Source organism: Kryptolebias marmoratus, linkage group LG20, assembly GCF_001649575.2.
Source record: "Kryptolebias marmoratus isolate JLee-2015 linkage group LG20, ASM164957v2, whole genome shotgun sequence".
In the NCBI taxonomy this organism is placed as follows: Eukaryota; Metazoa; Chordata; class Actinopteri; order Cyprinodontiformes; family Rivulidae; genus Kryptolebias; species Kryptolebias marmoratus.
The window spans coordinates 17,548,452-17,574,251 of NC_051449.1; the positions used below are offsets into that span (position 1 = coordinate 17,548,452).

The 25,800-nt window shown below is 41.3% G+C and overlaps 2 protein-coding genes across 4 annotated transcripts in view; one reads left to right on the forward strand and one right to left on the reverse strand.

Annotated features, from left to right (window-relative positions):
• Positions 1–386: 386 nt before the first annotated feature.
• Positions 387–25,800, reverse strand: part of rem2 (RAS (RAD and GEM)-like GTP binding 2) — a 36,393-nt gene continuing 10,979 nt past the window's right edge. The window contains exons 4-5 of the mRNA XM_017420913.3: positions 13,420–13,597; positions 387–1,915 (exon numbers count right to left, since the gene is read on the reverse strand). Coding sequence (XP_017276402.1) covers positions 1,593–1,915; positions 13,420–13,597 — 501 coding nt within the window. The 3' untranslated portion in view covers positions 387–1,592. The remainder of the gene's footprint in view (positions 1,916–13,419; positions 13,598–25,800) is intronic.
• On the forward strand, positions 10,496–15,460 carry LOC119618079. 3 transcript variants are annotated; one of them, XM_037982116.1, is made up of 4 exons: positions 10,496–10,805; positions 12,831–12,938; positions 14,767–15,140; positions 15,217–15,460. In XM_037982116.1, exons 3-4 carry the CDS (start codon positions 14,787–14,789, stop codon positions 15,364–15,366), a joined length of 504 nt encoding a protein of 167 aa, XP_037838044.1. In that variant the 5' UTR covers positions 10,496–10,805; positions 12,831–12,938; positions 14,767–14,786; the 3' UTR covers positions 15,367–15,460. The 3 variants fall into 3 exon arrangements, with proteins under 3 accessions (XP_037838044.1, XP_037838045.1, XP_037838043.1); XM_037982117.1 differs by lacking the exon at positions 12,831–12,938; XM_037982115.1 differs by lacking the exons at positions 10,496–10,805; positions 12,831–12,938 and having other exon boundaries at positions 13,596–15,140; positions 15,217–15,381.

Here is a 25,800-nt window from a genome sequence, read left to right on the forward strand (position 1 = left end):
AAAAAACATGTTCTAGTGAAAATATATTTTTAAGGAAGAGCGGGCAAAAGAAAATGCAGTGAACACTGTCTTGGTTTTGAATTTTTACAGGCAGATATGTCATTTAATACACCATCCAAGTGATGCTTATATATCTTACAGCCAACATAACAAATGTATCTTCCTATGATACAGCCTATTTTTAAACCCAGATTTAGTTACAACCACAAAAGTGCTGACACTGCAGCTCGGTCCTAAATGGAAGAAGAGTCCTGAGAGACCCGGTGACTCATCTGACGGCCGGCCATGCCCTCCCTCAACCCAACCTGGTTAGTGGCTGACTAACAATGCTTCCATTTTATAATTCTATCTTTGACAGGATGACAAAAGAAGAACTCATAAAGATGTCAAACCAAGCTGTATTTATTCTCAGTGGTAAGGATGAGAGTGCTCAGTCGTCAGTGACAAACAGGAGAAGATGTGTCAGTGACGCCAGCACGCTTGACGAGATATCCAACCGGCGCTTCCAGAACGTTCGGTTTCGGGTCACCTGTATGGCTAACCCCGACAGAATTCAGTCAAAAACAGGAAATCATTCCGGTGGGTTACATGAAAAATAAAAATAGAGAACATCAAACAGCCACAGGTAGATTAGTTTTGTTCTGGTTTGTCACTTTAGGAGTTCAGTCCTGCCTTCTCTGCCATCGTCTTTATTGTCCTCCCTTTTTTTTCTCCTTTGCTCCACGTCCTGCAGTAAAGGGTTCAATGTGCTGACTGCTCGTGGCGCATTCAGCAAAAATATGGCTTGAGTGCTGATGTTTTACCCTTGTATAAAAGTCACAGAGGAACTATTGAATGCCACTGGAGGTTTTTGTTATCAAACAGTCCTTAAAATCAACATAAATGGAGGATGGAGCGTGGACCCTTTGTTGTACATAAATAGTCCTGCCTTTGGGATGGCATTGCTTCAAACACTAACAAGATTGTGCATTTGCTATTGGCCACTGAGGTACTTTCATTTAAAGGACTGTAAAACTTACAGGGTCATGTCTAAGTTATTCTACCTGCATGCTATAAAACAGGGTCTATAACAGGTTTACATCAACTCGCTATCAGTCTCTATGTTATTAGTGTGTGCTACTTGGGTGTGTGTTTCATTCGTGACTCCGTCTTCCCTCTCATTAGGCGTGAAATCAGCGGCGGATCTTCTTTTTCCTGACCTCCTCAGGTAATGAGTGCTCGGTGATTCACCAAAGCCGGAGCTGCAAATCAGTCCCACCTCCTTATCTGTCGCTCCGTCCGTGTCTCAAAATTGCCTTCACTGTTAGGTTCATAGTGATCCGGGCTGTCTGATCTATTTGTTCATCTTCTTTTCCATCAGTTTTTCTCCCCCACCCTCGGCCTTTATCTGCCACAGCCAACTTCCCACCCTCTCATAATCTCTCATGTGTCTCTTGTCTGTCATCTTCTATTGATTCATCTCAGTCTTGATTCCTTTTTCTTCGCCCATTTTGTTACACCACCTCCTCCCCTGTGTCTGTCAGTCCGGTGTGTGTGTGTGTGTTCATGTGGTGTGTGTTCTTTTTCCCTGTGTGTACATATTTGTGTGTGTGTCACAGTGCGCTGAGGTCATGGCAGGAGCGAGATTTCTGGCGGAAGATTTTGCTCCCCCGGTGACGGCTCATTTCCCTGTAGCGCCCTCGGTCCCGGTCTCGGCCGTACGAGCGCGGCACCAGCCCAGCCAGGAAGCGCTTGGCGCGGCTCGTCAGGCTCTCCCTGCGCCCTGCCCCTGGGTCGCCGTCCGTCCACCCAGGCCCCACGCAGTCCCCCCTCGCAGTCCGCACGGCCGCCTCCAGCAGCTCGTTGGTGCCGTGGTCCAAAGAGGCCGAGAGCTCCAGGTAGAGGCAGTCGAACATCATGGCGCTGGATTGGGCCTCTGTAGGAAAATGGGAGAATAAATCTGTATTTTAGAGACAAAATAACCAAGGCTTTTCTCTGTAGCAGCTGCAGAGGGTAATTAAAGGCAGCAGTTTGAAATTTACGAACATCAGATCATGAAAGCAGACCGTAAACGAGCCCATCAGCAGCTGGTAATCCCTCTCCATCTACTGCTACCATTTGGGAGACTTAGTTTGTCACTTTTGTCCCACCAAATTGTGACAAATGATATCAATTAACAGGATTTTACCATAGGACAGGGTCTTTCCTCTGTCTTTACTGCTCTGAAAATCTTACAGAAAAAAAACCAACCCAAAAAAAATGCTGACATTTTTTCTGGAATTAAGAGGTATGACATTAGGCTTTAAACCAAACTAATAAAATAAAATCAAAAACAACAACAAAAGCTTTGATACAATCAAATTCAAAACACGTTTAGTAAAACAACTTGATAAGCTGAAATGAATTATTCAGAATGTTAAAAAAGGCTTTTTTGTACCTAACTGTTGGTAAACACATTACCTGACTAGCTCACAAAATGAGTCTTTTATATTGCTGAGGACAAGACAGCTTCAGAAAGGCAACCATCAGACAGCCCTGACAGATGGAAAAGGGCTAAGAGGCAGTTGCCCTCATGAGATTTTCAGCACCTGTTGCTCCTAGGATGGGGTGTGAAGAAGAGGCAGAGTCTGCACAAATCTAATCTTCAGCAAGAGATGGAGAAATCTGAAGTGCACTCAGCCCCATACCATTACTGGGGGAAAAAAGGGTTCTGAAGAGCTTGAGTGAAGGTAAAAAGAACATGCGTAACAAGCCATACTGAAGTCGCGTCTACAGATGGAAAGGGTAAAAAATAGTGCTTTAGGGAGAAAAGAATAAAATATGCTGGAAGGTTTATCGTGCTGTGGAGCTACCTGTGGTACTTTGGGTGTCTTTCACCTTGGATAATGGCCTCCATATGGAAATGTGGCTGGATTGCAGCAAATCTGGAAAACCTTCTTCAGTGGGAATGCAACCATGATGCTGCTACGATCTTCCACGTCCGCTATACCTATGATGTAGATTTTGTCATCTTACCTGTCGGCTAAGGTCTGCCAGGCCAGTCAGCAGACGGGAGCGTGCAACCCAGATTTTTGTGTCTGCCTGTGCTGCAGTACAAACTGCGTCCATCTTACACGGTGCCAAACATACAACGGACATAAACTGCAGGTCATCATTACTTGTTTTAAGAAAATACTGTGTAAGGAGACTTGCTTATTTCCACATCTGAATAATTTATCACACAGTGACCACAGGGACACACAACCTGTGTCAAATCCCTGGTGGGAAGAACTTTGTTTCTTCTTCTTGACTTTTGAACAGACAGTTGATGCATCAGCACCTTCTCACCACCAGCGGCTGTAGTGAAAACTGTAGACCCCTGAGTTGAACGCTGTGGTGCATCTGAACTACGAACACAGGAGTGTGCTCACAAATGGTTTACCTCCGAAAATGCAGAAAGCACGAACAAGTTTGTTTCTGACTTTATTTATCACCAAATCAAATGTATCATGTGTAACGGAGAGCCCACTGTGTTCCTAATGCACACACGAATACCTCACCAACACCATTTATGTGCTGGGGGATTTTTTTACATCATCTAGTGTGAAGTGGGCCTCAGGAAGTGAATGCGTTCAGACAATAATGAGACAAGAAGACCTGAGTTGTAAATCACAAATTTTTAGCAGGAAGATGCAAGAAGCTTCTTGAAGACTTTCTTTGTACAGAAATGTTTTTTTGTGAACTTCAGTAAGGTTAGAAATATTTGTGTCCAGGTAACAGTTTAAATCCTCTCCTTATATCACAAAATGAAAGCTTTTTTTGTTGTCGATAAATACAGTCGATCAAAAACAGTGTGTGTTTAAAAAAAAAAAGGTTCACTGGCTTCTCTTTTTTGAAATATTCTAACATTCAACTTTAGTTGTCTGCCTGAACAAACGAAGCATAATAGAACTGGAGAGGTGTAATTATTACCCTGCATGCATGCCCAACATTCATGAGTGAATCCAAACCTACAAACACAGAGAGTCGTGGTTTCCTGGGTTATTGTTTGTAGCAGCGCTGTCTAAGCCCAAAAATACTACGCTGCAGCTCAAATAGGGAAAATGATTCTCATTTCACTGTGACTCCCACGAGTCAGGACAGGTGACTGGGCGTGTTGTTGACAATGCTGAGCATCTCGGCTAAAAGCAGCTGTTTGTGCCTGGTCAAACAAGCTCGGACGATAAGGAAAGCTGACAGATACAGATCCTTCCGGAACAAATGAGCTTCATTGTCGGCGCAAATGGCTTCATTTTTCCTGCTGCACTTCAGCTTTCCCTCGACTGAACAAAGCGACACCATGAAAGGTGCTTTATCCTGATTAAAGCACATTACCGTGACTCATAATGACAGCATGTAACATGCGAACTTAGGAGGACCAGATATTGATGGCAGACGGAAGAGGTCAGCCACAGATGAATGGTGTGTGGGTGTCATGAAGACCCTTTTTTAGTATTAAACCAGAAAATGATTTTGTGTCCACTATAATAGCCTGTTAAAGCACTCAAATGGGACAAAAACACAACACAAAAGGAAAGCGAATGAAATAAGATAAGCACTTGAGCGCTTAAATAATGAGTTTTAGGGAAAATATGCAGCTTAAACTGTACACAACAGAACTGATGGGTAGTTCAGAGCGTTCCATTAAACATTCACCACCAGTAATTCTTTCTATGGTATCATTCTCTGATGGCATAATAGGAGATTAAACATTCGGCTTTCTTTCAGAAAATGGTCTCTATCAGAATGTTTTTACAATCAGTCTATTCAGCTGTGAGACTGTCCCCATGACTCAATAAATCTGGGATAATGTGCTTTTTTTTATTTGCGATAAGAATAGAATGAATAGAATTGTTTGGTATTACAATCTTTACTCGTGATGCTCTCTTGAACTTTTTCTGGAGCTTTAAAAAAGCTTGGTCTGGTAGGCTGAACGACAGGTTTTCTTCATGTACCAGTGTCTAAAGTGGGTCTAATTGTGTGCTGTGAGAAAACAAACTGATTGCAGCCTCTTGATTTATGACTGATTCAGTACTTCATTGGCCAAATTGAATTACCCCATCGGTCTGATATGGCCTGTGGACCGCCAGTTGATCATCCCTGAAGTAGAAATTCAGGGATGATCTGTTTTTACAAATGAGTCTAGAGAAAAGGAAATGACTGATAAGGCAAAGATGCGGCACACCTACTTAGAAGACCTGATGAGGACCAACTCTTCAAACACAGAACCGTTACCAGAACATGAAACAAACCTGTCGATGTTGCTTAAATGTTATATGTGAAGTTTTAGCAACTTAAAAAGTGACATTTTATAGCACCAATGGTAGCTTGAAACTATAGCGTAACATTGTTCAGATTACATAAATAAAATGTCTTAATCACAATACTGTAAATGGTAAATGGTCTGTACTTATATAGCGCTTTTCTAGCCAATCAGGCCACTCAAAGTGCTTTGCAATACAATCTGTGCCCTTATTTCCCCGTCCACACACACATTCACACAGCACTCTACTGAATCTCTATGAAGCTAATTTGAATAAATCATTCTATAGAGTCTAATCAGTGCTTTAGATCACATTCATACACCGATGGGGCACACATCAGAGGCAATTAGGGGTTCAGTGTCTTGCCCAGGGACACTTCGACATGTAGCATACTGGTGGAACGAAACCTTTAACTATCTCATTGGAGAACGACTGCTCAACCACTGAGGCACAGCCGCCCCGGACTTTGAGTTTGCATGAAAGCGATATAAATTTATCAAACATGTCAGTCTGAAAAAGATACTTCAGATCTTTTTGAAGTGGGGCTCAGTGGAAGGGTCATGAGCAGTCAGTATCTTACTTGCTGTGGATAGCGCTTTGAACAATTTCATTTCTGACCAGACTGATGAGCTAATGGCTGGTTTGAGCAGGGCTAAAACCTGCACTTATCTGATATAATCTCTAAATATTTATAGCGGTTCATGCAAATGCTATTCTAAAACTTTTACACCCCTGACAGTTTCTCATTACATGATTATTTCTGCAGAAATATGAACTTTCTGCTGAATAAACTGCTGCTGCCATGTGTGCTTGCAAACAACCACATTTTATGTAAATATCCATGTAATACAAAAATCACAGCAATGCAAAATAGAATCTGGATAAACCACTTTAATTTATTTTTTTAAATTGGAGTTGTAATCCACTATGGTCTTGACTCCACCCAGACTAGCCGTTAGCTAATCAATCTGGTCAGAACCCAACTTTATATGAGTTAAATGATTGCTTTAAAAACACTTTAATTTACATGTTTATTCACAGTAATATGATTAAATCCATGTGTATATACATAATTATGGTTCGATGTTTGTTCTTTGTACGACTGCATTTACACAACGTGAACATACAGTTTACATTTCAGAGCTACGCTGGCTTGAAAAACCAAAAAACATCACAGTAGAGCTGACCTGGGTGTACTGATTCCACCACTACAGTGTCACCTAATGGGTGTGAGGTGAGAGTGGGAGGAAACAAAGCAAATCCCAAACCAGATCACCGACAGGACTTACAGGAAAACCAGCAGCAGACTGAATGATCTGTTAAAAGTGTTTGGGAAACAAAAAGTAGAGAAGTAAGAAAAAAAAAAAGATTAACATGTATAGGAGAGGAAATGCCAAAAAGAGAAACAAGGCGAGGGTGTGAGGAAACAAAAACGGGGAACAAGTAAGGGGAGGAAAACGAATGTGTGTTTGAAGGAGGCAGAAGAGCGCCGAGAATAAATCAGGAGAAGAAAGGAGACATCAGATGGAGCCTCTGTCGTTGTGCTGACAAGGGGAAACAGAAACAACGGCTGGAAAAAAACAAAGAAGGTAAGAGGGGAAAGAGGGGCACAAATATTAATAAACGAGTCAAAAGGAGAGAAGGAGGTGATGCTGAAAGAAGATGACAGGTAAGGTGGGAGAGGATGGAGACAGAGAGAGACAGCCAGACCGAGGGCAAAGACAGACAGGAAGAATGTTGACTCACAGTTGGAGCCAGAGTGCAAATGAATCTAAGCCCTGAGGAGCGGGGCCGCAGTGCCACCACACCGAGCAGATGATAAATATGCTCCAGTGTGGTGGTGGTGTGTGTGTGTGTGTGTATTAGTGTGTCAGGTAAAGATGGAAATAGACAGCAGGAAGGTGAGAGATAGCAGAATTAAAGTGTCACAGTATGTGCCATAAATAGATTTTATGACTTTGGCGCTCTCAGCCAGGGCTGGCGGTTCTTTGTGGAGGTTGTTAGCCGGTCGGTCAGGCCAGTCAGAGTCCTCCGTCAGGCTCACATATCAGAGGGAGTACAGGCACTCTGAGCAAACACAACATTAAGATGTTCTTGTCAGGCGCCCCAGGAACGGGGACAGAATATTTCCATATCGCTGACCACATCAACACTCCGAGGTTGTCTCTGTCTTTTTTTTTTTTTTTTTTTTTGAGAGTCAATATGCGGAGTATGGACGTCTCATTATTCCGCCTCGCCTGCCAACTGGATTCATCTTTCGGCTCATACCAAGTGGACATCACAGCTGTCATTACACAAAGTGGAATCTACATCACTTGACTCCAGTCTGTGGATTTCAACCTTTGGCAAAAAAAAAAAAAAAAGGCCCAAGGATGGTCAAGCACAAAAGGCTCTGAGTGGCTGGCTTAAATAGATAGTTCCAATCTTTTGAAGGGGGGTTCTGTGGCGAGAATATAAGCAGTTAGTATCCTACCTGCTGTAGATGACTCTTTAAGCAACCTCAATTTGACAAAATAGTTTAATTCTGACTAGACCAACAAGCTAATGGGCAATCCAAGCAGAGCCAAGATTTTTATGGATTGCTATCATGTTAAAACAACTTTATTTAAAAAAAATAAGAACATTTTAGTGATTCACATGAACACTATTTTAGAAACCTTTGGTTATTTCCAAGCATCATTGTAGTGCAGCTCAGGTCAAATCACAATATTTCTGCCAGAATAACCAAGCAATATCAAACTGATGGCATTCTAAATATTAAAAAATATACTCACACAAACTGTTATTATTTTTATGTTGGGGTTGTTTAGGGGCAGCAGTAACACACTTTGGTCTTGGCCCTGCTCAGACTAGCACTTAGCTCATCAATCCAGTCAGATTTAAGCTATTTCTCTAAACTAAGGTTGTTCAAAGAACTATTTACAACAGATAAGATATTTACTGCTTATAACCTCTCCACAGATCCTCACTTTGAAAAATCTGAACTATCACTTAATAATCAGATCTGATTAAAACTTGCTATTGTGATTAGGAAAATGCAAGTTTCAATAAAGCATATGATTCTTTAACAGCTAGGGATCAATTTAAAATATTTAAATTCAGCAAATGTTAGTAGATGAGTGAATAGCTGAACTGGCTTCCAGGGATCTTTTTTTGTGTTGTGTTGTGTACATTGTTATTATATTATTTTATTCCATTTAAAGTCATATTTAAATCTTTGGACTTCCAGACTCACACTTTTACTTACTTAATTAGACATTTTTTGTTGTTGTTGTTAAAAATGACAAAACTACTCGCACTTTAGTTTGTGTTATTTAATTTGTGATGGTCATGTTATTGAATATTGATAAATACGTTTGATTAGTTTCAAACTCATATGCTTTACAGGTTATTATTTTCACTTGCTGTGGAATGTTAAATTACATGAATGCAGAGATATAAGGGTGACATTCACAGCTGGGCAGACAAGAAAAGGTGAGATAAAACATTACCTGGAGTTGCACCAACAGGAAGCAGAGATGGATTGAAGTAATCCATGACTTATTGACTTATTTGACCAATTAGTCATTATAAAAAATAATCACTAGTTGCAGCTCTATCAGATGTTTGTTGATTACACAAAAACATGCAATAAATGGGACCAACTCCAACAGTCGCTGCCAGTTATGAGGCAACCAACCTGCTGATTAAAAAGATAAACCCTTTCAAGTCTCCACACGTGAGCAGGTAACATCAAAGAGGCAACATCCACCTTGTTCAGTAGGCATTCAGATTATTGTGCAATTCAGTCCACTAAAATAACTCATTTATGCTGCGTTGAAACTGATAAAAAAGCACATTTCAATCACTTTCATTGAAAGCTCATTTATTCCAACTGCAGTATTTTAGATTCAACAGCGCTCTTCAAGGACCCTCCTACCTCTCTGTGAGAATATATAGAACGGCTGGAGAGCAGCAGAGAAGTCGACACCCCCCCTCAGGGGTGAAAAGAACAGAGCAGCATCAGTGACAGCAGACGTGACACTGATTTAGTCAGGCAGACTAAAGCAGGAGGAGCTGAGCTGGAGGTTAGCTGCAAAAAAAGACTTGCAGAGTAGGTGGCACAGGAAGGAAGGCTAAAGCTGTTTCACGAGGCAGTTCTGGTTTAGGTTTATAGATTTAAGGAACAGACAGGAGTTTCACATTCACTGCTCAAAATGGCTGATGAAAATAAACCATACACAGATCTCGGTGTGGGAGTAGCTGATGCTGATCCCCAACTTATACTCTGAGTGCAACCTGATTGTGCAAGGTATGAGTTTAAAACTTTGGCTTTAACTATTAGAGTCAATGCTGCCTGTCTGTCAGCAAAATCTCTTCGGAACCAGACAGATGCTGTTATTCCTCTTGCTTCAGCGGCTTTTATAATAAAAACATATGACTTCACTTACAGAGATAGTTTGTTAAATATGAAAGTCTGATTTCCTCTGTTTTGATTAAAAAAATGATGCAGCTTGAGTGGAACGTGTGAGCCCCGTGGCAGGTTAGAGAGAATAATTTCTAAGGAAATTTTCAGAGTTCTTCACTGGTGAAGGTCGGCTCCACTCCAACAGTGAACGTTAAATGCTTTCAGTGATAAATTGCCTATTATTTTGGAAACAGCCCATTATATGTCTGATGAACTGTAGATGTTTTGCCCTAGAAACATCTGAAGTGTGTTTCTACATTAAACAGTGCAGAAACCAAATCCACTTGAGCATTTTTATTAGATATATAGAGTTCTTAACTTTACTTTTATCTGAAATCTAAGCATATTTCTGATTGCCATTTTTACACATTACAGATAAAGTAATTTACCCCTAAAGCTTATAAAAAAAAAGGAAAATAGATTAATTTGGCAGACCGGGCTGGAGTTTTTTTTTCTTAAATGAAAGCTGCATATTAAAGAAAAACCTTTCATTTCCAAAGGAGCTTCAGATAAGATCAGCAAATATTTGTCAAAACGCCGCAGCTCTATCTGCAGCCTCCGAGTGCTAAACTGTGCTCAGTCGGAGGCTTTGAGAACTCATTGTGGCTCTTTCAAGGACAGCGGAAAAAGCCTCGCTCTCCCCCGACACACACTCGCACAATACATCACACACATCTCCTCTGAATGAGGTTCCCCACTCAGACACACACACACCATTCTCACACACTCGCCCTTCCCCGTGCCACTCCTCTCCTTCCCCTCCTTCTTATCGCAGTCGGCGCTTTGAAAGTGCCTCGCTGACATCGGGAAGCAGGGAGATGGCGAGAGATGGGGGAGCTTGTTAGCGTGTCTGATGTGTTTGTGTTTGTGCACGTGCAGCCCGCCGTGCGCACACGACCAGCACAAACGCACGTAAAGATAGCAGGAGCAGGGCTGTCCTGCTACGGGGAGATAGTGCAAACAGAGATGTGCCATCTGGAAGGCAAAACAGAAAAACTGAAAGAGCCAAAAGGACAAAGAGACAGCGGAGACATTTGCATACTTAATATGGATCGAAACGGCACAGGATTCTGGGGGAAGTTTTAGCTTTTAGCCCTGTGAGTATTCCCTCATTTTAAATTGTAATCAAGGTCAAACTGCACTGTCACATTTCCACTCCTCTCTGGTCTGGTTTCGATCCTAAGCATGAATGAAATGCAGATAATAAATTGGACTGGCAGAGCTCCGGAGAGCAACAGGATTCCTTCAGAAACATGTCTGTAGTCTGATCTCCACCCAGATGATTCCTGTTGATTGACTGATGTATTACTGCCACTCCGTGTGGCGTAGTCTGACGTGGAAACTCAGATGAATGACGCTGTCAAAGCACTCACAGTGACATGGTCATGTGCACCACTGCCATGTGCAGCACTGAGACCAGCTGAGACTGATGGGGATGTCCCGAGGAGAGTAACAGTCCTGTCACAAGTGACAATTAGTCGTCTGCTAAATATTCAAAAATCACAACAGCCTCAGGCAGCAAGAGATGTAAACGTCACCTGATATAGAGTTTAACAGTTATCCTCACAGCCGCTTTGGAGAGGCGGCGCACAAAGGGTCGATTTGCTGGAGCAGCTTTAAAAGTTAAGGATCATTACTGGCAGCTGTCTTTTGTCTGACGTTTTAGCAAAGGATCTCATAGCTGTTTTTCTGATTTCAGGCAAATGATGAATTCTCCTTATGAATTAAAGTTGTAGATGCGTTCTCGTGCGTTTAGGCTAAAAATGTGAAAGAGCAGTTATTTTCTGTTTGCCTCATTTCCAAACATTACACAGTCTTTTCTTCCGTTGCTGCCATTCAGTGTGAAAGAAACAGAAAGAGTACAGATTTTACAGTCTTTCCAGCTCTTTGCAACAATAACGGATGAGAAATGTTCTTTCTTTAGGAAGTTAACCCCAAATTACTTGTGAAAGGATAATGGGAACAATGAAGACTTCTGATTTTTTTTGCTGATCAAAAATAGAAAAGCTCACCCACTGAAGAAGGGAAATTAGTGGTTGCACACCGCATGCTATCACTGTTTTTGGAAAAATATTTGTGTGCATGGTGTGCGAGTGAGTGCGTGTGGTAACAACACACAGGCACTCTTCACTGAAAACAGCAGCAAACGTGTCAGTGCAGACGACTGCAGCAACAATCATTTTTTTGTATTCAAGATGTCTCATTTGTAAAGCTGCTTGAAAAGAAAATACATAAAAAAAAACACAAAGAGAAAAAGACTGTTCATTTCTTTTATCTGTTTCTTCTCTTGCACTACTCACCCAGATAAGTAAGGTTTGCGAAATCCGGCTGTTGCCTGATCTAAATTCAAACTGTCTGTAAAGATTTTGATCTAAATAAGTTAAATTAACTAAACTCACCAATCAGAATCTTAACTGAAGTCCTTCTCATAACTGCTCTGAGGGTTGTTAGGACTGTTAGTCTCACTGTGGACCAACCTGTTTGCTGTCGCACCGCCTGGGATGTCATTTATGCGTGCGACATTCACCGACAACACTGAAGAAATCCAAAGTTAGAGGAGCGTGTTGTCGGTCTTTGGTTTCATTTTAAAAGCAGAGTTTGATCCAAACAAACATTCAGAAAATGGAGTTCTAAGGCCCGTCCAACAGATAGGTATACTTTGTGCGCATGTTCAGAAAAAATTTTAAAAAATCATATTATTGCAGACAACAGCAACCATTAAGTAGCTTCTACTTTAGCAATGGGAAAGCAGTTTAGTGCAAGTGCTGGACGAGGGTTAATGTCACCGTGGGTTAATGTATGGATTAATCATATCTTGTTACATTACATGAGAGTCCCTGTTGAGCCAAGAAACCACCTACTGTGAACCAGGAACTAAAATAGACTTGATACGCACCGGCATAAGGGCTCTAAATGGCCACAGTACCACTAAAGAAAAACAAGGCAATTGTCCTCAAATAGATATAAAGACTGTAAAGTGGTCCTCAGCAGTCTGAAAGCCCCTTTAGTATTTGTCTTAGTTTGGTCTACCCAGCCTTTTAAATTTTCAGACTCCATTCATTTTATTGTAATAAGCTATAATTGTAAAATTGTATTAAGTGTGCTGCCCTTCTGTCTTGTAGTTGGTACAGAGAGTAAACCAGCAGATTCAACAGCAGGAAACATCGTGCAGTCACCATACATGGACTGACGTCTAGCAACGCAGACTTTCTTTGTTTGAGAAAATAGTGGTAAGCAAATAACTGCAATGTAAAACAAAACCACAATGAAGCACTTTAAAAATTCTGGGATAAGCCCCACTCTAACCATCTAACAGGCACATCATAATTTGCTTGACAGTCAGTATACCATAAGGAGCCTCCCTCATGATGATCCATTGTTGGTAGAAATTGTTAAAATATCCGACACATTAGAAAAGGAGCCGTCGTTTAACTTCCTTTGTTCACAAAGTAGTCCTTGTTTACCAATCGTTTCTATAGTCTACTTGATAAATTTTAACAGAAAACCCCACAGAAAAGCAACTAAATTTGTTGATAAGACGACAAAAGAATGATATGCTAAAGACTAAAACTCTCTTTGAAATAGTCACATATGCACAGCTTAAGTATGGAGAAGCTTTGCAGTCTTTCTATGTCTTATTTGAGCTATAAAGGTAAAACTTATGGGCCTTGGTAAACAGCTGTAGGTATGTTATGATGAGAGGGAACCCACCCTCTGAGCTGATTTCACGGGACCGGACGAGGTCACTCTTGTTCCCCACCAGGATGATTGGTGTTTGCGGCTGGGACTCCCTGAGAAGGAGGCGGAGCTGGGCGGTGCGGTGGAAACTTCTCCTGTCGGTCACTGAGAAGACCAAAATACACACGTCACACTGCAGAGCGGACAGGTCCTGGGGATTACAAACAAACACACACACACACACGTATTGTGATAAACAACACTTTACAGGCGCAGATCAGTTCACAGCAGGGCAGGTGTGGAATGTCAGGTAAATGCTTCATGTGACACCAGATCTCTTTCATGCCATCAACAGATTAAAAATGCATCCTTGGTCTTTGCCAATCAGTCAATTTCTTATCGCTGTCCCACGAGAGAAAACAGAGGCGGCTTTGCTCAACTTGACTGGGCACGTGTCACGCTTCACTTTGAATCTTCTGTCCCTCTTAACAATGACCACTAACAGCCCGTTGGGGCTTCCTGTCACAGAGGCTCAATTAAAGCAAGCGGCTCTGGCAGAAACAGCAGCTTGTAGCTGCCTTCGAGCTTCGCTGTCCTCTTTAGCTCTCTCCGCCTGCTTCACTCAGACGCATTTACATTCCACTCAAGGTGGTTCAAACTGGGTCATGACAAGATTTGTACTTCTGCACCTTTTTATTTATTATTTATTTATTTTTTTTCACATTCACGAGTCTACATTTGCTTGTGTGTTTGATCGGCTTAACTGAAAAAAAAAAGAAAAAAGAACGAAAAGAGAAAAGGTTGAGCTGAAAATCTGAAACGACAGAAGGAGAGACGGTATCCAGGGGTCGAGCTGACGACTTGTTGACCCAGTTGTTCATCCCAGGCCCTAAATAATAGAATTTCCTTAATCTTTTTGAGTTGAAAATCAAATATGCTGTAGATCGCAAAAGATTAAGAGTTTAGCAAATTGAATTCCCTGTGGTTATAATTAAATGCTAAGCTATTGTGGATTAAACTGCCTTGTGGGTCATGTTGGTCCGCGAATCATTAAAAATGCAGTACACAACGTTACAACAATCGTCCGAAGCAAACAGAAACGAAACCCCTTCAACAAGCAAGTAACTATGGTCTTTTTCCTCGTCATTTTTGAGACAACTTTTTTTTCTGAACAGAATGGAGTTGTGCTGTGCGGAGGGGGAATTCTGAAGGTCATTAGTGACCGAGTCGTGTGTTCAAACTGTCCACTTTCTGTAATGATCACGTTTGCCTGCCTCTCGCCATGTCACTATTGTAATCATGTTCATGCTTGTCACCTGCGCTCCTTTCCTGATTGCACTTCCTACACCTGGGCCTCGCCCTATATATACTCTTCCTCAGCTCTCTTTCAGTGCCAGATTATGAAAGCCCACCAGCCAGTAATTCTCCAGCGATCTCGGACTGACTTCCTGTGCCTCGACCTTGCTCACGTTTCTTGGATTCACCCCATTGCTTCACCCTCATCGGACTCAAGCCGGATCTTGGATTACTGGACTTTGACCCCTGCCTGTGCCCCGGACTTGGACCCCTCGCCTGCCCCCTCGGCTTCATACTTGGCTCTCGGATCTTCTGGTTTTGACCCCCACTCGTCCGACCTCGAGCTTGCCTTTTTCCCAACGGCCTACCTGCTGCCAGCAGTGGTCCGCACTCCTGGACTGCTCTCGGCGATCGTTCCACGAGTGTTGCTTTCCTCTCCTCGTCTCGCTTCCTCCCAGGTTAGTGGAACTCCCGCTTCTTGTAATTACTTCCTGGTTCGAGTACGGACTTCTGAGCTGTCCTTTCTCTCCCCAGAACGACGACCGGGGACCCCGCGCCAGTTTGTCGCTCTCGGGTTGTCAAACAATAAAGACGTGTTTATCTTTCACTCCTGTGTTGTGGCTGAACTACCGGGTCCGCCGATTAACTCTTGTCACTTTCACTATGTTGTCCGATACAGAGTGAGTCACCTAATGTACTAACATTCAGAAATGTTACCTTTTTTATAAAAGGTTGTGTGGTGCAACCTGAGTAATGTGTAGACCAAAATAAACCGCAACGAAGCAAACCGCTATGGAGCCAAAAGAGTATGCTGATGTTTGCAGCACATTATTTCAAAGCTGGTGAAAAAGTAGCTGCTCCTTTGTCTAAGCTGCAGGGTGTGAGAAATTACTGGAACGAGCCCTGAAACTTTATCTGTTAAGTCTAAACATGTTGAAGACACGTGATAAATAAGGTGAAACATGAGCTCCATCGTATCAGCTGAAGTGTGGCACCCTGTTAAATTATTTACACCCTGACCTCAGTACGGAAAACCTTTGTTTATTTCTCATCAGATTGGGGATCTAACGGCTAATCTAAGTGGGGCCAAGACCAAAAGGGATTGTTATCGTCTTACAACAACTCCAACCTCTGAAATTACATAGTGGTTCATTAAAGCTGTATTTTATAAACTTTAAATTTTAACTCCATTTTTACATTGCCAATAGTTACGTTGTCAGAAATATTTTTTATATTCTTGCTGGAAGAGCACCAGACTACACTAGAAGTGCCCCAGCTAGCTGCCGCTGCTGTTATTTGTGCTTGCAAATATAACAGAATTCATTAAAAAAAAAAAAAAACTGACGGTGATGTAAGTTTGTAAAATTACATTTGCCCAAACCGCTATGACATGTTTTTGATTTTTAGAGTTGTTTTAAGATGGCAGCTCCCCACTTTGGACCTGGCTAAGTTCGGACGAGCCCTTAGCTCCTCAATGCAGTCACATTTTAACTCTATTTCTCCAAACCGGTGGTTCAAAGAGCTATCTACAACAAGTAAGATGCTAACTGTTGATAACATTTTCTACAGAATGTCACCTCATCTGAACTATGTTTTTAAATCATAGTGAGAAAATCATCAACAGAAATCTCAGTGAGTTGATGCACCTATTGATTTGTGAACATGAATATTTTGATGAGATCCAATATGCCATGATTTGTAACACTTTTGACACCATCATATGCATGAGCTGATATGAGTGCATGTTTTTAAATCGCATCCAAATTATGAAGAGGTTCACTTCAATTCTAATTTTGAACTTTCAGATTTTGAATCATTTCCTTTGGAGACTTAAAATGTCTTTTAGTCTGACATTGCTAGAAACTAATGAAATTTCAGGGTCTAAATCGGTGACTTTTTATTGCATTATTTCCAAACGTACCAAAAAAAGAAATCGTCACCTACAGACCTGTAAACAAAATCAAATTGTATTTCAACTGGAAATAAGATTCTGAAAGCATAAATTCTTCTGAGTGAATCAATACAAAGCAGATAACCCAATCTGGCTGCTGTAGCTTTGAACAGCATGCTCTGTGTGTGTGCGTGTGTATTGTCAGAGTGCCTTTAATTGTTTTGCCATATCTGTGGAGTCCAAAATGAAGGACCCAGTTTAACAGTGAGGTCTGGTTTGTAGGGCATAAAGTAATGGTAGAAAATGCAATAAATTTACAGCAGTTCCACATATCCAGAAACAAAAACTAGGTTCTGTGTTTCAGTGCCATGTCCCACATCCACAGCCCTCGGGGTACTGTAAACTTTTGCCCTCCTGAGAGTTTCAGACGCCTGAAAAATCCACAAGCATCAGATCTGACCCTGCAGTGGCTAATTTACAGAGTCTGGGCACTCCGTCTGTTTGATGGAGTGCAGGAAAAAGGCAGGGGGATGAGAAGACGGGAAGGGGGGTTATTGGCCACCTGTCACAGTCTGAAAGGGGGACGAAGACGAAGAATGTAAATAGGAACATATAAATGGGAGCAAGGGAGACACAAATCATCAGACGCAAACAAGGAAAACCAGGCATCAATTAGGAGCGTGAAATACTGTGACCGAGTAAATATGTTTCTCTGTTAAACACAGGACGAGAGGCTCAGGCAAGGACACTGCCAACTCCCTACCCTCTCCTTTTTCTCCTGGATTAAGCAGCTCCTGTTTCCTCACGGGGAGCAGGCCATCTGTCAATAAGTCCTCTTCCGATGCACACGCAGACTTACACATAAACACAAAAACAGGCTCCCCGTACAGGAATATTAAAGTCATCTGCAGATACAATCAATCCTCTCTAAGCGACCAGGAGATTATTACAAAAATCATCTAACTACAGAGAACCCGTCTGACTGATTAGGCCCGTTTCTGTCAGGTTCACTGGACTGAGACACCCCACCCTGTTGCAGTAATTGGTTGTTTGACGGACAGAGCAAAACTGTGAGCGTTGTTTAATTTGGTGCTTCTATTATCTCAGGTTATCCTACCTGGTTTGAGTTAAGATCTCTAATTATATTTAGGCTGTGTGTCAATGTGGAAGCCTCAGTGACTAGTGAGAGTTCAGTGGAAGGTTTTAACATGGATGATTTTAGGATACAGAGACAAATATGTTTATCAATAGACATTTTATCAATACGGGGTCCCTCAAAGACAGAATTACTCTTATTTGATGTGTTACAGCCTTACAGAGCAGCACGCACAAAGCAAGCACAAAGATTCTGCCCTAGAGTGATCAAATGGCAACTTTTTTTCTGATTTAAGTGGAGGTTTGTCCTAAACGTCTCTCAAAATGCAGCAGCTGTCCAATCTGAGAAATAGCATTGTTTCATGTTGCCATTTGGAGCCGTGCTCAGTTCAAGATCCAAAAAAACACACTGGATGGGTTCAAAATTCACAGAAAGTTATAAATGTACCCATTTGAACAAGTTTGTGCCCAACACTGGTGTCCAATCATAACTCTTTAAAATTATTAGTATAATAACAACAAAACAACTGAAGGACTGTATCGACTTTAGGTCCTCAATACATTTAGGTTAGGGTATGTTGAAGTGCAAAATGGCAGAAACATGACAGTTTTGCTACGAGTATGCTGCTTTCCCCACATAGAGATATAGTGTCTGACTGAAATATTGATATTAGACATGGCACTTAATATTGCATGCCAATAATGTATCTGGCCAATCACGTCCCTACTGTCCTCAATGCCCAAATTCAATTTAGATGACAGCTGCTGAGACCAACATGCGTTGCAATGACAGAAGGGAATGGCGGTAGTAAACCTAATGTGTTTCTTTTTATTGCTAATAAAATTTTCATCACAATTTTTAACAATGCTATTGCATGTTTTCCCACATGCTGTGCAGAACTAACACAAAGAAGTCAAAACTTAAACCAGAAACAAAGCACAAAATTTCGATTTACTTATTTGTAAGGCTGCCTTTATACTGAATTTAGGAAAAAAAAATATTGCCTTTAAAATTGGCAGATGATTGCTGCTTTGGGCTACATCCTGAAATAGCTCCTCCATATGCCTAGTGTCTTTGCTCATTATTTATCCATTTTAGTGATGGCTGCAGTTTCAAAATACTTGTCTCCAAAGCTGATTTGACCATAAATAAAACATAAATCTGTGACTATAAGAACTATAATAAATAAAATAAACATAAATGAATAAATAAGAAGCTTACTGTAGAACAAGATGTAGATGTAGAACAGTTCTTGTTTCTGGTACAGAAGCATGACACGGAAGAAAAACTAATCCAATGAAATCTGACATGGATGGTTTATTGCTTTTATTAGATTAACAAAAACACAACTTTTTTTCCCCTTTAAAAGAGGTGTTGTCATGAGTCATAAAACCATCTACCATTTGATATCAAGACTGCCCAGAGTTTGAACCACCCCCAGCAAAATGATCTCAAGCGCAGGGCGTTTGATGCAAAAAGAAGTTTACAAGGACCTCGGGCATGTCCTGCAGCTGTTGGAGTCAAAATCTGAAGAGAATGCACATATTTGACCTGCATGAAGCTCCGCAAGGAAAAAAAGGGAGTCTTTTGGAAACACAGGGAATATTAGAGAAGAAAATGAACGCAGATTTATGTGTTTTTGTTTTGTTTCATATCTTGTAACTACAGTACAGATTCAGTTTTTTACAAACATCTAGTTATTGGCACTATATGTTAAAATGCTATGATGATTCCAACATTTCTCAACTACATGAAGCAGGACAACTGGAATCAAAAATCAAATTTTACTCAATAGTTCGCCAGCAATGTCAAAACCATCAAACCCTCTACTTATGGAGCTCAGCCGAGAGGCTAACATCCATGCATAACCTCTAGGGACCTGTGGAGATTTTAATATTCCTTTTGGAATATTAAATTAATGCTAGGACATTACAAGAGTGAGGTAAACTTTTCTCAAATGATATAAGGAACCATGTGAAAAAAAGACAACTTATATTAAAACTATCTTTCTCACCATTTCTGGGTCAGCTGCATTCAGACATTCAAACTCGTGTGGACGCGATTTTACACCTGAATCCAACAAACGGCAATAATATGCTGTTCTGTCAACTTCTGACGACTGAGACGACCAGAAATTTGATGCAACATGTACAACCTTTTTGTCCATTAGTGATGAATTAGTGAATGGCAGTTGGTAGTGATGCGTGAAGTTGGGCTGAGAAACGGATGGATGGATGGACAAATAAAAAGTCAAACAGCTCAGCACATTCCCGCCAAAATAGTTCGATTTGAAAAAAATTTGGAAACTGGAAACTGGTCACAGATCAGCTCACTTTGCAGTCATAATAATCGCATCCCTCTGGATGTTGATCCACTGTATGGTGAAAAAGAAAGAGAATAAAAATCGGCAGGTAGCAGACACATTTATGCACTTGAAGCCTCTGTTTCAAAAATGGAAAAATTCCTGGGCGAATTCAAAGAGCGGCTTTGCTTTAAACGCCCATCACTAGTATAAATGACAAAATATTTGTCACATAAACCTCACAGTCGACGGAAAGTCGAGCGAATGGTGGATCGTGGTATAGCTCTGATGCTGCTTTGTCTACTGCTTTATATACAGACTAGCATGGCTTCTCTGTTTGAGATTCAGTAATTTAATTACCTGGCCACTTCAACCCTGACTTATCATTACATACTATTCACTGCCACTTTGGAGACAAAGGATGTGTAAGTATTTGGGAATAAAACCAGAAATCAGTCTGCTCAGGTGAACTGTTAGGCTGGATACTACATGCTTTCCATATGATGATAATGTGAATCCGCAATTGGAAAACTATTACTGTACACCATGAGCACATTACTTCACCTTTACTGCATGGAACAGGAATCACTGGAAGACAAATATGGTCAGGGGGGAGCAAGCCTGCGTCGTGCACTTAAATCTGGTTCTACCGCCAGGAGAATGTGATGAGCAGGCAACATTTACTCTGAGCACTCCACCGTTCAACACACCCTACCTCGATGGTTTGGCTTACAAAACAGGCGAGGACGGTGGCTAATGAACAGTATTTACAGCTGGCAAATATTAACAAAAGTACGGCAAATACACCTGCGTGGGTTCTGAAACTGATTGAACGCTGTCAAATATCCCTCCTGCAAAAGCCTGTGCACAAATTCAGACTAAGAGCTCGGCGGACTCAATGCGGCGGCGGCGGCGGCTGCCACACACAATCTACCTGCTCCAGTTACCACATCCCCACCACCTGCTCATGTTATTTGTGTAATATAACACAGTCTGGAAATAAAGGCTGTGACAGTCCCTCCGCATCAGTACACTCTATACTCCGAGCTGATGCCGTCTCTGCACCTCCACTGGGAGCAGCCTGCAAAGGCACTGCAGTAAAACGCCGGGGAATTAACAGCAGCAGGGCAGTGAACGATCCAGCTTGACAGAGACAGGAATTCTGCACTGAAAATAGTCCTTTCTAGTTCAATAGTTTATCTTTCATTTTGCCTCGATTCCCTCCTCTTGTGCTCCAACATCCATGGCATTGTAAAACAAAATGTGGGATAGGGCTAGTCATCCAACAATGGTTGGGCTGTATTATGGTATACCAGGATAACCAAAAATAACAGCAAGATTGCTTTAAATACAGTCATTAAAAACTCTGCTGCGAGGTTTATACTGGCTGTGATTGTATAAGTTGAAACTGTGTAATTACATTTGTGTATGAACATCGTACTTCCTGTAGACATCTTCTTGTGATGTTCCTGTTATGGAGCAGGGATATTTTGCCCAATAGCTACATCTGCTGTTAAGGAGAAGTGTTATTGTCTTTCGAGACATGAACATGTCGCTATCTTCGTAACAGCATCGCAACCTTTCACAGTCGTGCAGAGGCTCTCAGAGCAGAGGCTGAGGAGGCGAAAGAACTAAAAGTAAGAAAAGAAAACACTAATGTTTCTAGAAAAACATGATGCGGCAAAAGCAGCAGTCGCACCACGAAAAAGCAAGCTGAAGCAGAGCTGACTGGTTATTGAAGAGAGCCTAGTATTTATAAGAATTGACCATTGTGTCACGGTGATTCTGTAATATTATGCATGTTTTTTTCGACACGATATGAAGTTACTGTTGAAATATGTTGCTCCGTGACGCAACAACAAAAAAACATTCAATGTGTTGAACTTCTAATCTAAACAAATAGTATTTAATATAAATTGGAAGCCCTTAAAATAGCCTAAATAAAATCCAGCAATAAGACTCAATGTCAAGATGTTCTAGGCAGACAGTGATACTGTGTACTAGGGTGTAATTTGAGGAAGGTTTAATGGGATCAAAAATTAATTCCATCCACCAATATGGTGCACCCGCTGATTCTTTAGCAATTACTTTTTTTTGGATCCTGTTAAATATCTTAGGTTTGGTATACCTTGATAAGTGTTATTATGCACTTAAACCTATTACTCATTACCTAATGTTGTTTTTTCTTGTCCTGTGTTGGTTTTTTCCAGGCCGACTCATAATCATTTAGTGGGAACATGTGCATGGAGATTTTCCTTTTTTGATCTTTTTTTTTGTTTGTTTGACGTGATCATTATTGCTTTCTGTTGTTGACTTCATCCTAGCTTGGACACTCTTTCCTTTGCTGTGTCCCTGCTAAGGTATGTTGAATTAATAATAAACTACGTCATGTTTACCAATGAAATTGCCAGTTTCGAATACTACTCCAGGGTGAGGTAGGCTAACAGAGTGTTGCTGTAATGCTGGTATCCTGGCAGCTGCACTGTAGTGACACTCGTGTACAATGCTGCATGATAAACACTCTGGTGCTGTCATCCATCCATCCATCCATTTTCTGTGCCCGCTTTTCTGTGCAGGGTCGCGGGGAAGCGGTAATTGTGCGAAAGGCAGGGTACACGCTGGACAGGTCGCAAATCCGTCACAAGCTAGAAATTTTGGAAGAAAAAAGGGTTCAGGGACCAGTCACAAGATGCTTTGCAGTGATCATTTATGGTCCATCAAAGACAACTTTCTAAAATGACCAAATACCAAATGTGGAAATGTTGAGCTCAGTGCTCGGCGAAGACTGCAGTGATCTATTAATAGCACATCAATTTAAGGACAATATGGCTAAAAAAACACACACATACACAAAAAAAACAGCTTCCCATTTGTAAATTAAACTGTAACATCACCTTATTGTACTGTTGGATGGATATAAATATTTTTGATTGTTGCTGTATTCAAATTTTCACCTTTATCTATTACTGAATTAAAGAGGGTGATTACTAAAATGCTGAAAAAATGGTAAATGCTTCATAATGTTTTCATATGAATTCATTAAGATGTACACTTACAAAACTCCTACTTGCTGGAAATCTGCACAACGTCAACAACTACAAAGTGAAGACAATGAATCACTCATCAGACATGATTTACATAACCTGCAGTGGCTGCACCAGCTCTCAAGCTAATATTCTTTTCGACTGCGGAAAAAAAGGCAAAACCCAAAACAAGTATGACCGTTTGTTGAGAGAGTTCCTGATCATGCGTGTGTAGTTTGTTGTTATACAACATGCTCCTCACGGCCTGGAAAACAGAGTCCAACAGATTGTCATGTATTGGTTTTTAAACAGCCTGCTTTGCAAAACAAGATATATGGGTAAATCAGCTTAGGGCCTTCACACGGAAACACACGGCCCCACCTGCTCGCTCAAACATGCGCTCACATGCACGGATAAATACAGACACGCTCTCGCTTCCACTTGGTTTTATCAAAAGCAAACATGTGCACTCTGCACACATCTGCCTCTTTGGCTTGTGTTCTGTCTGTAAGTTCGATTGGCTGTCAAGGCGGAATGAAAGCGCTTGCGGGATCAATAAAAGGTGGCGATAAATGGAGGGATTGAAAAAGAACAGGAAAAGGAAGCGAGGCGAGGGCGGATCAAACACAGGAAGAGGAGGCAGAGGAGAGCCTCGAGCCATGGCAAAGACAAACTCTGATGATAGCATTACGAAGCTCTGAGCCCCCTCCCCACACACACACACATTTTGCTGCAAAGAGACAATGCCTCCCCGAGGAAATTTATTACGGAGGTCACCTAGTCACAACCCAAATCTGCTCGCACACAAATACACACTTACTGCGTAAGCTGAACAGCAGACACCAGGAATGACCGCATCATCCCTGAATGCAGCTGACATCCAATTTATGGACGTACGCACATCGTGACTATCGACCAACTCGCATACAACATACACAACAACATGGCGTAAGAGTGATCCTGCGTGACCCAGATTCCAGCTTTAATATCTTGGCATGTGCAGCCTCCAGTCTGTCAGTTAGCAAATCCCTGAATCCCTACCCATGTCACGGACGCTGCTCTATCATCTGACCTCTGACCTTGTGTATTTAGGGAGGATTAAAGGGGATTTTCTCCATGGACACACACAGTGAAGCATCATTAATGAAAACATTTTGTGACCTTGAAATTAGATCTAATTTACCCTTTGCGCCACAGAAACTTGGTGAAACTCCATTTTCCTTTGATTTTGTTTTAGGCAGCTGATGCTCCTGAGGTAGAGTGTCCGTTCGCATGGCGAAATCTCAAGACTCTGAAGCCCAAACTGCTGTGTTTACCAGAGAAACACACAGTTTGCTGAAACTCTGCACACTAAGAACATCTGTATAAATGTGTGAAGTGCTTAGAGTTGTCAACAAGACAAAATGCCATATAAATGCAGTTTAGTTTGCCATTAAATTGCAATGTTCTTGGTTCTTATTAGTAAATGAAAAGAACAAAACATATTTCAATAAGAAAAACCATCCATCTTATTTTCAGCATCCAGTGTTTTTTCACATAGCAAAAGACAAAGTATAAATCAGTCGTTTATATTAAATTTGCAGCTTGTTAACAAATGCTAGGAAAAGCATTTGCATCACATTTTACATTATATTCTTATAATTTTGTGTTACAAATATACTGTCACTTTAAATAAAGTCATAGGCATACTAAATACATAAAACAAAGTGCTTCTAAGTAGCAGTTAACCAATCTTCATTTCTGTTTTGTTCCAACTTCTCTCCCTGTAAAGAGTGTTTCCTCAACACTGATTAGACAAACGAACTCACAGGCTGAGATGTCCTGCTGACTGGTAGCTTTCCTCCTGCTCCACGTGTCTCTGCTGCCTCATGTATTTCTTGAAGATTTTCTTTTTCTCCTGCTGGTTGGTGTTACAAATTCCTTCGTGAGTAAATATGTAATCCTGGTATCAGACCAAACAGTGCACCTTGCAGACACTCTCCCGCACTTACTCCAGCTGTCGATAGCAGTTTTTATATTTCCTTCTGTACTTTCTGCAGGTTTTCATTGTGTTTGCTAGCAAACTGTGCTTGTGAGATCCCCCCCCCCACTTTTTTATCCCAAGCTGTCGTGCAAATCCTTGCATCACACTGGGTGTTTTTTCTAATGAGTTGTAAGTCGCCACCTTCTGACTTCTGACCACTGAGTGGTGGTTTCTTTGGACTGAAGTGAAACATACCAGCTTGAAGGAGAGCAGCAGAGGCTTCTTCAAACTGGGACTTAACATTCTACCTGCTCAATTTGTCAATTTAAGAAGGAGCGCATCATTTAGATTCAACTAGATGTTGCACTTTTATTTCTTATTTACAGTAAGAATGAGATGCTGCACTGTTTCAAAACTGCATAGACCCAATTTTTGCTTTCTTTAAGTCCCTTCTTTACAGCTGAATGTTGTCTCTCTATTGAGCTAAACCTACCCACATTTGGACAGAGGTGTACTAGAATGCTCAAAATACTCAACTATTACATCTGTTAATTTTGTAAATTTTCCTAAGTATGTACTTCAGCTTGGCAGTAACTTATATTATGATGGCTTAATGGTTAGCACTCTGCCTCACAGCAAGAAGGTCCAGGGTTCAAGCCCTGGGTTGGACCTGGGGTCTTTCTGTGTGGAGTTTGCATGTTCTCCATGTGTTTGTGTGGGTCTTCTCTGAGCACTCCGGTTTCCTTCCACAGTCCAAAAACATGCACATTAGGCTCTCTTGAAAAAGAGATCTGTGATCTCAATGGGACTTGCCTGGTTAAATAAAGGTTAATAAATGTACAG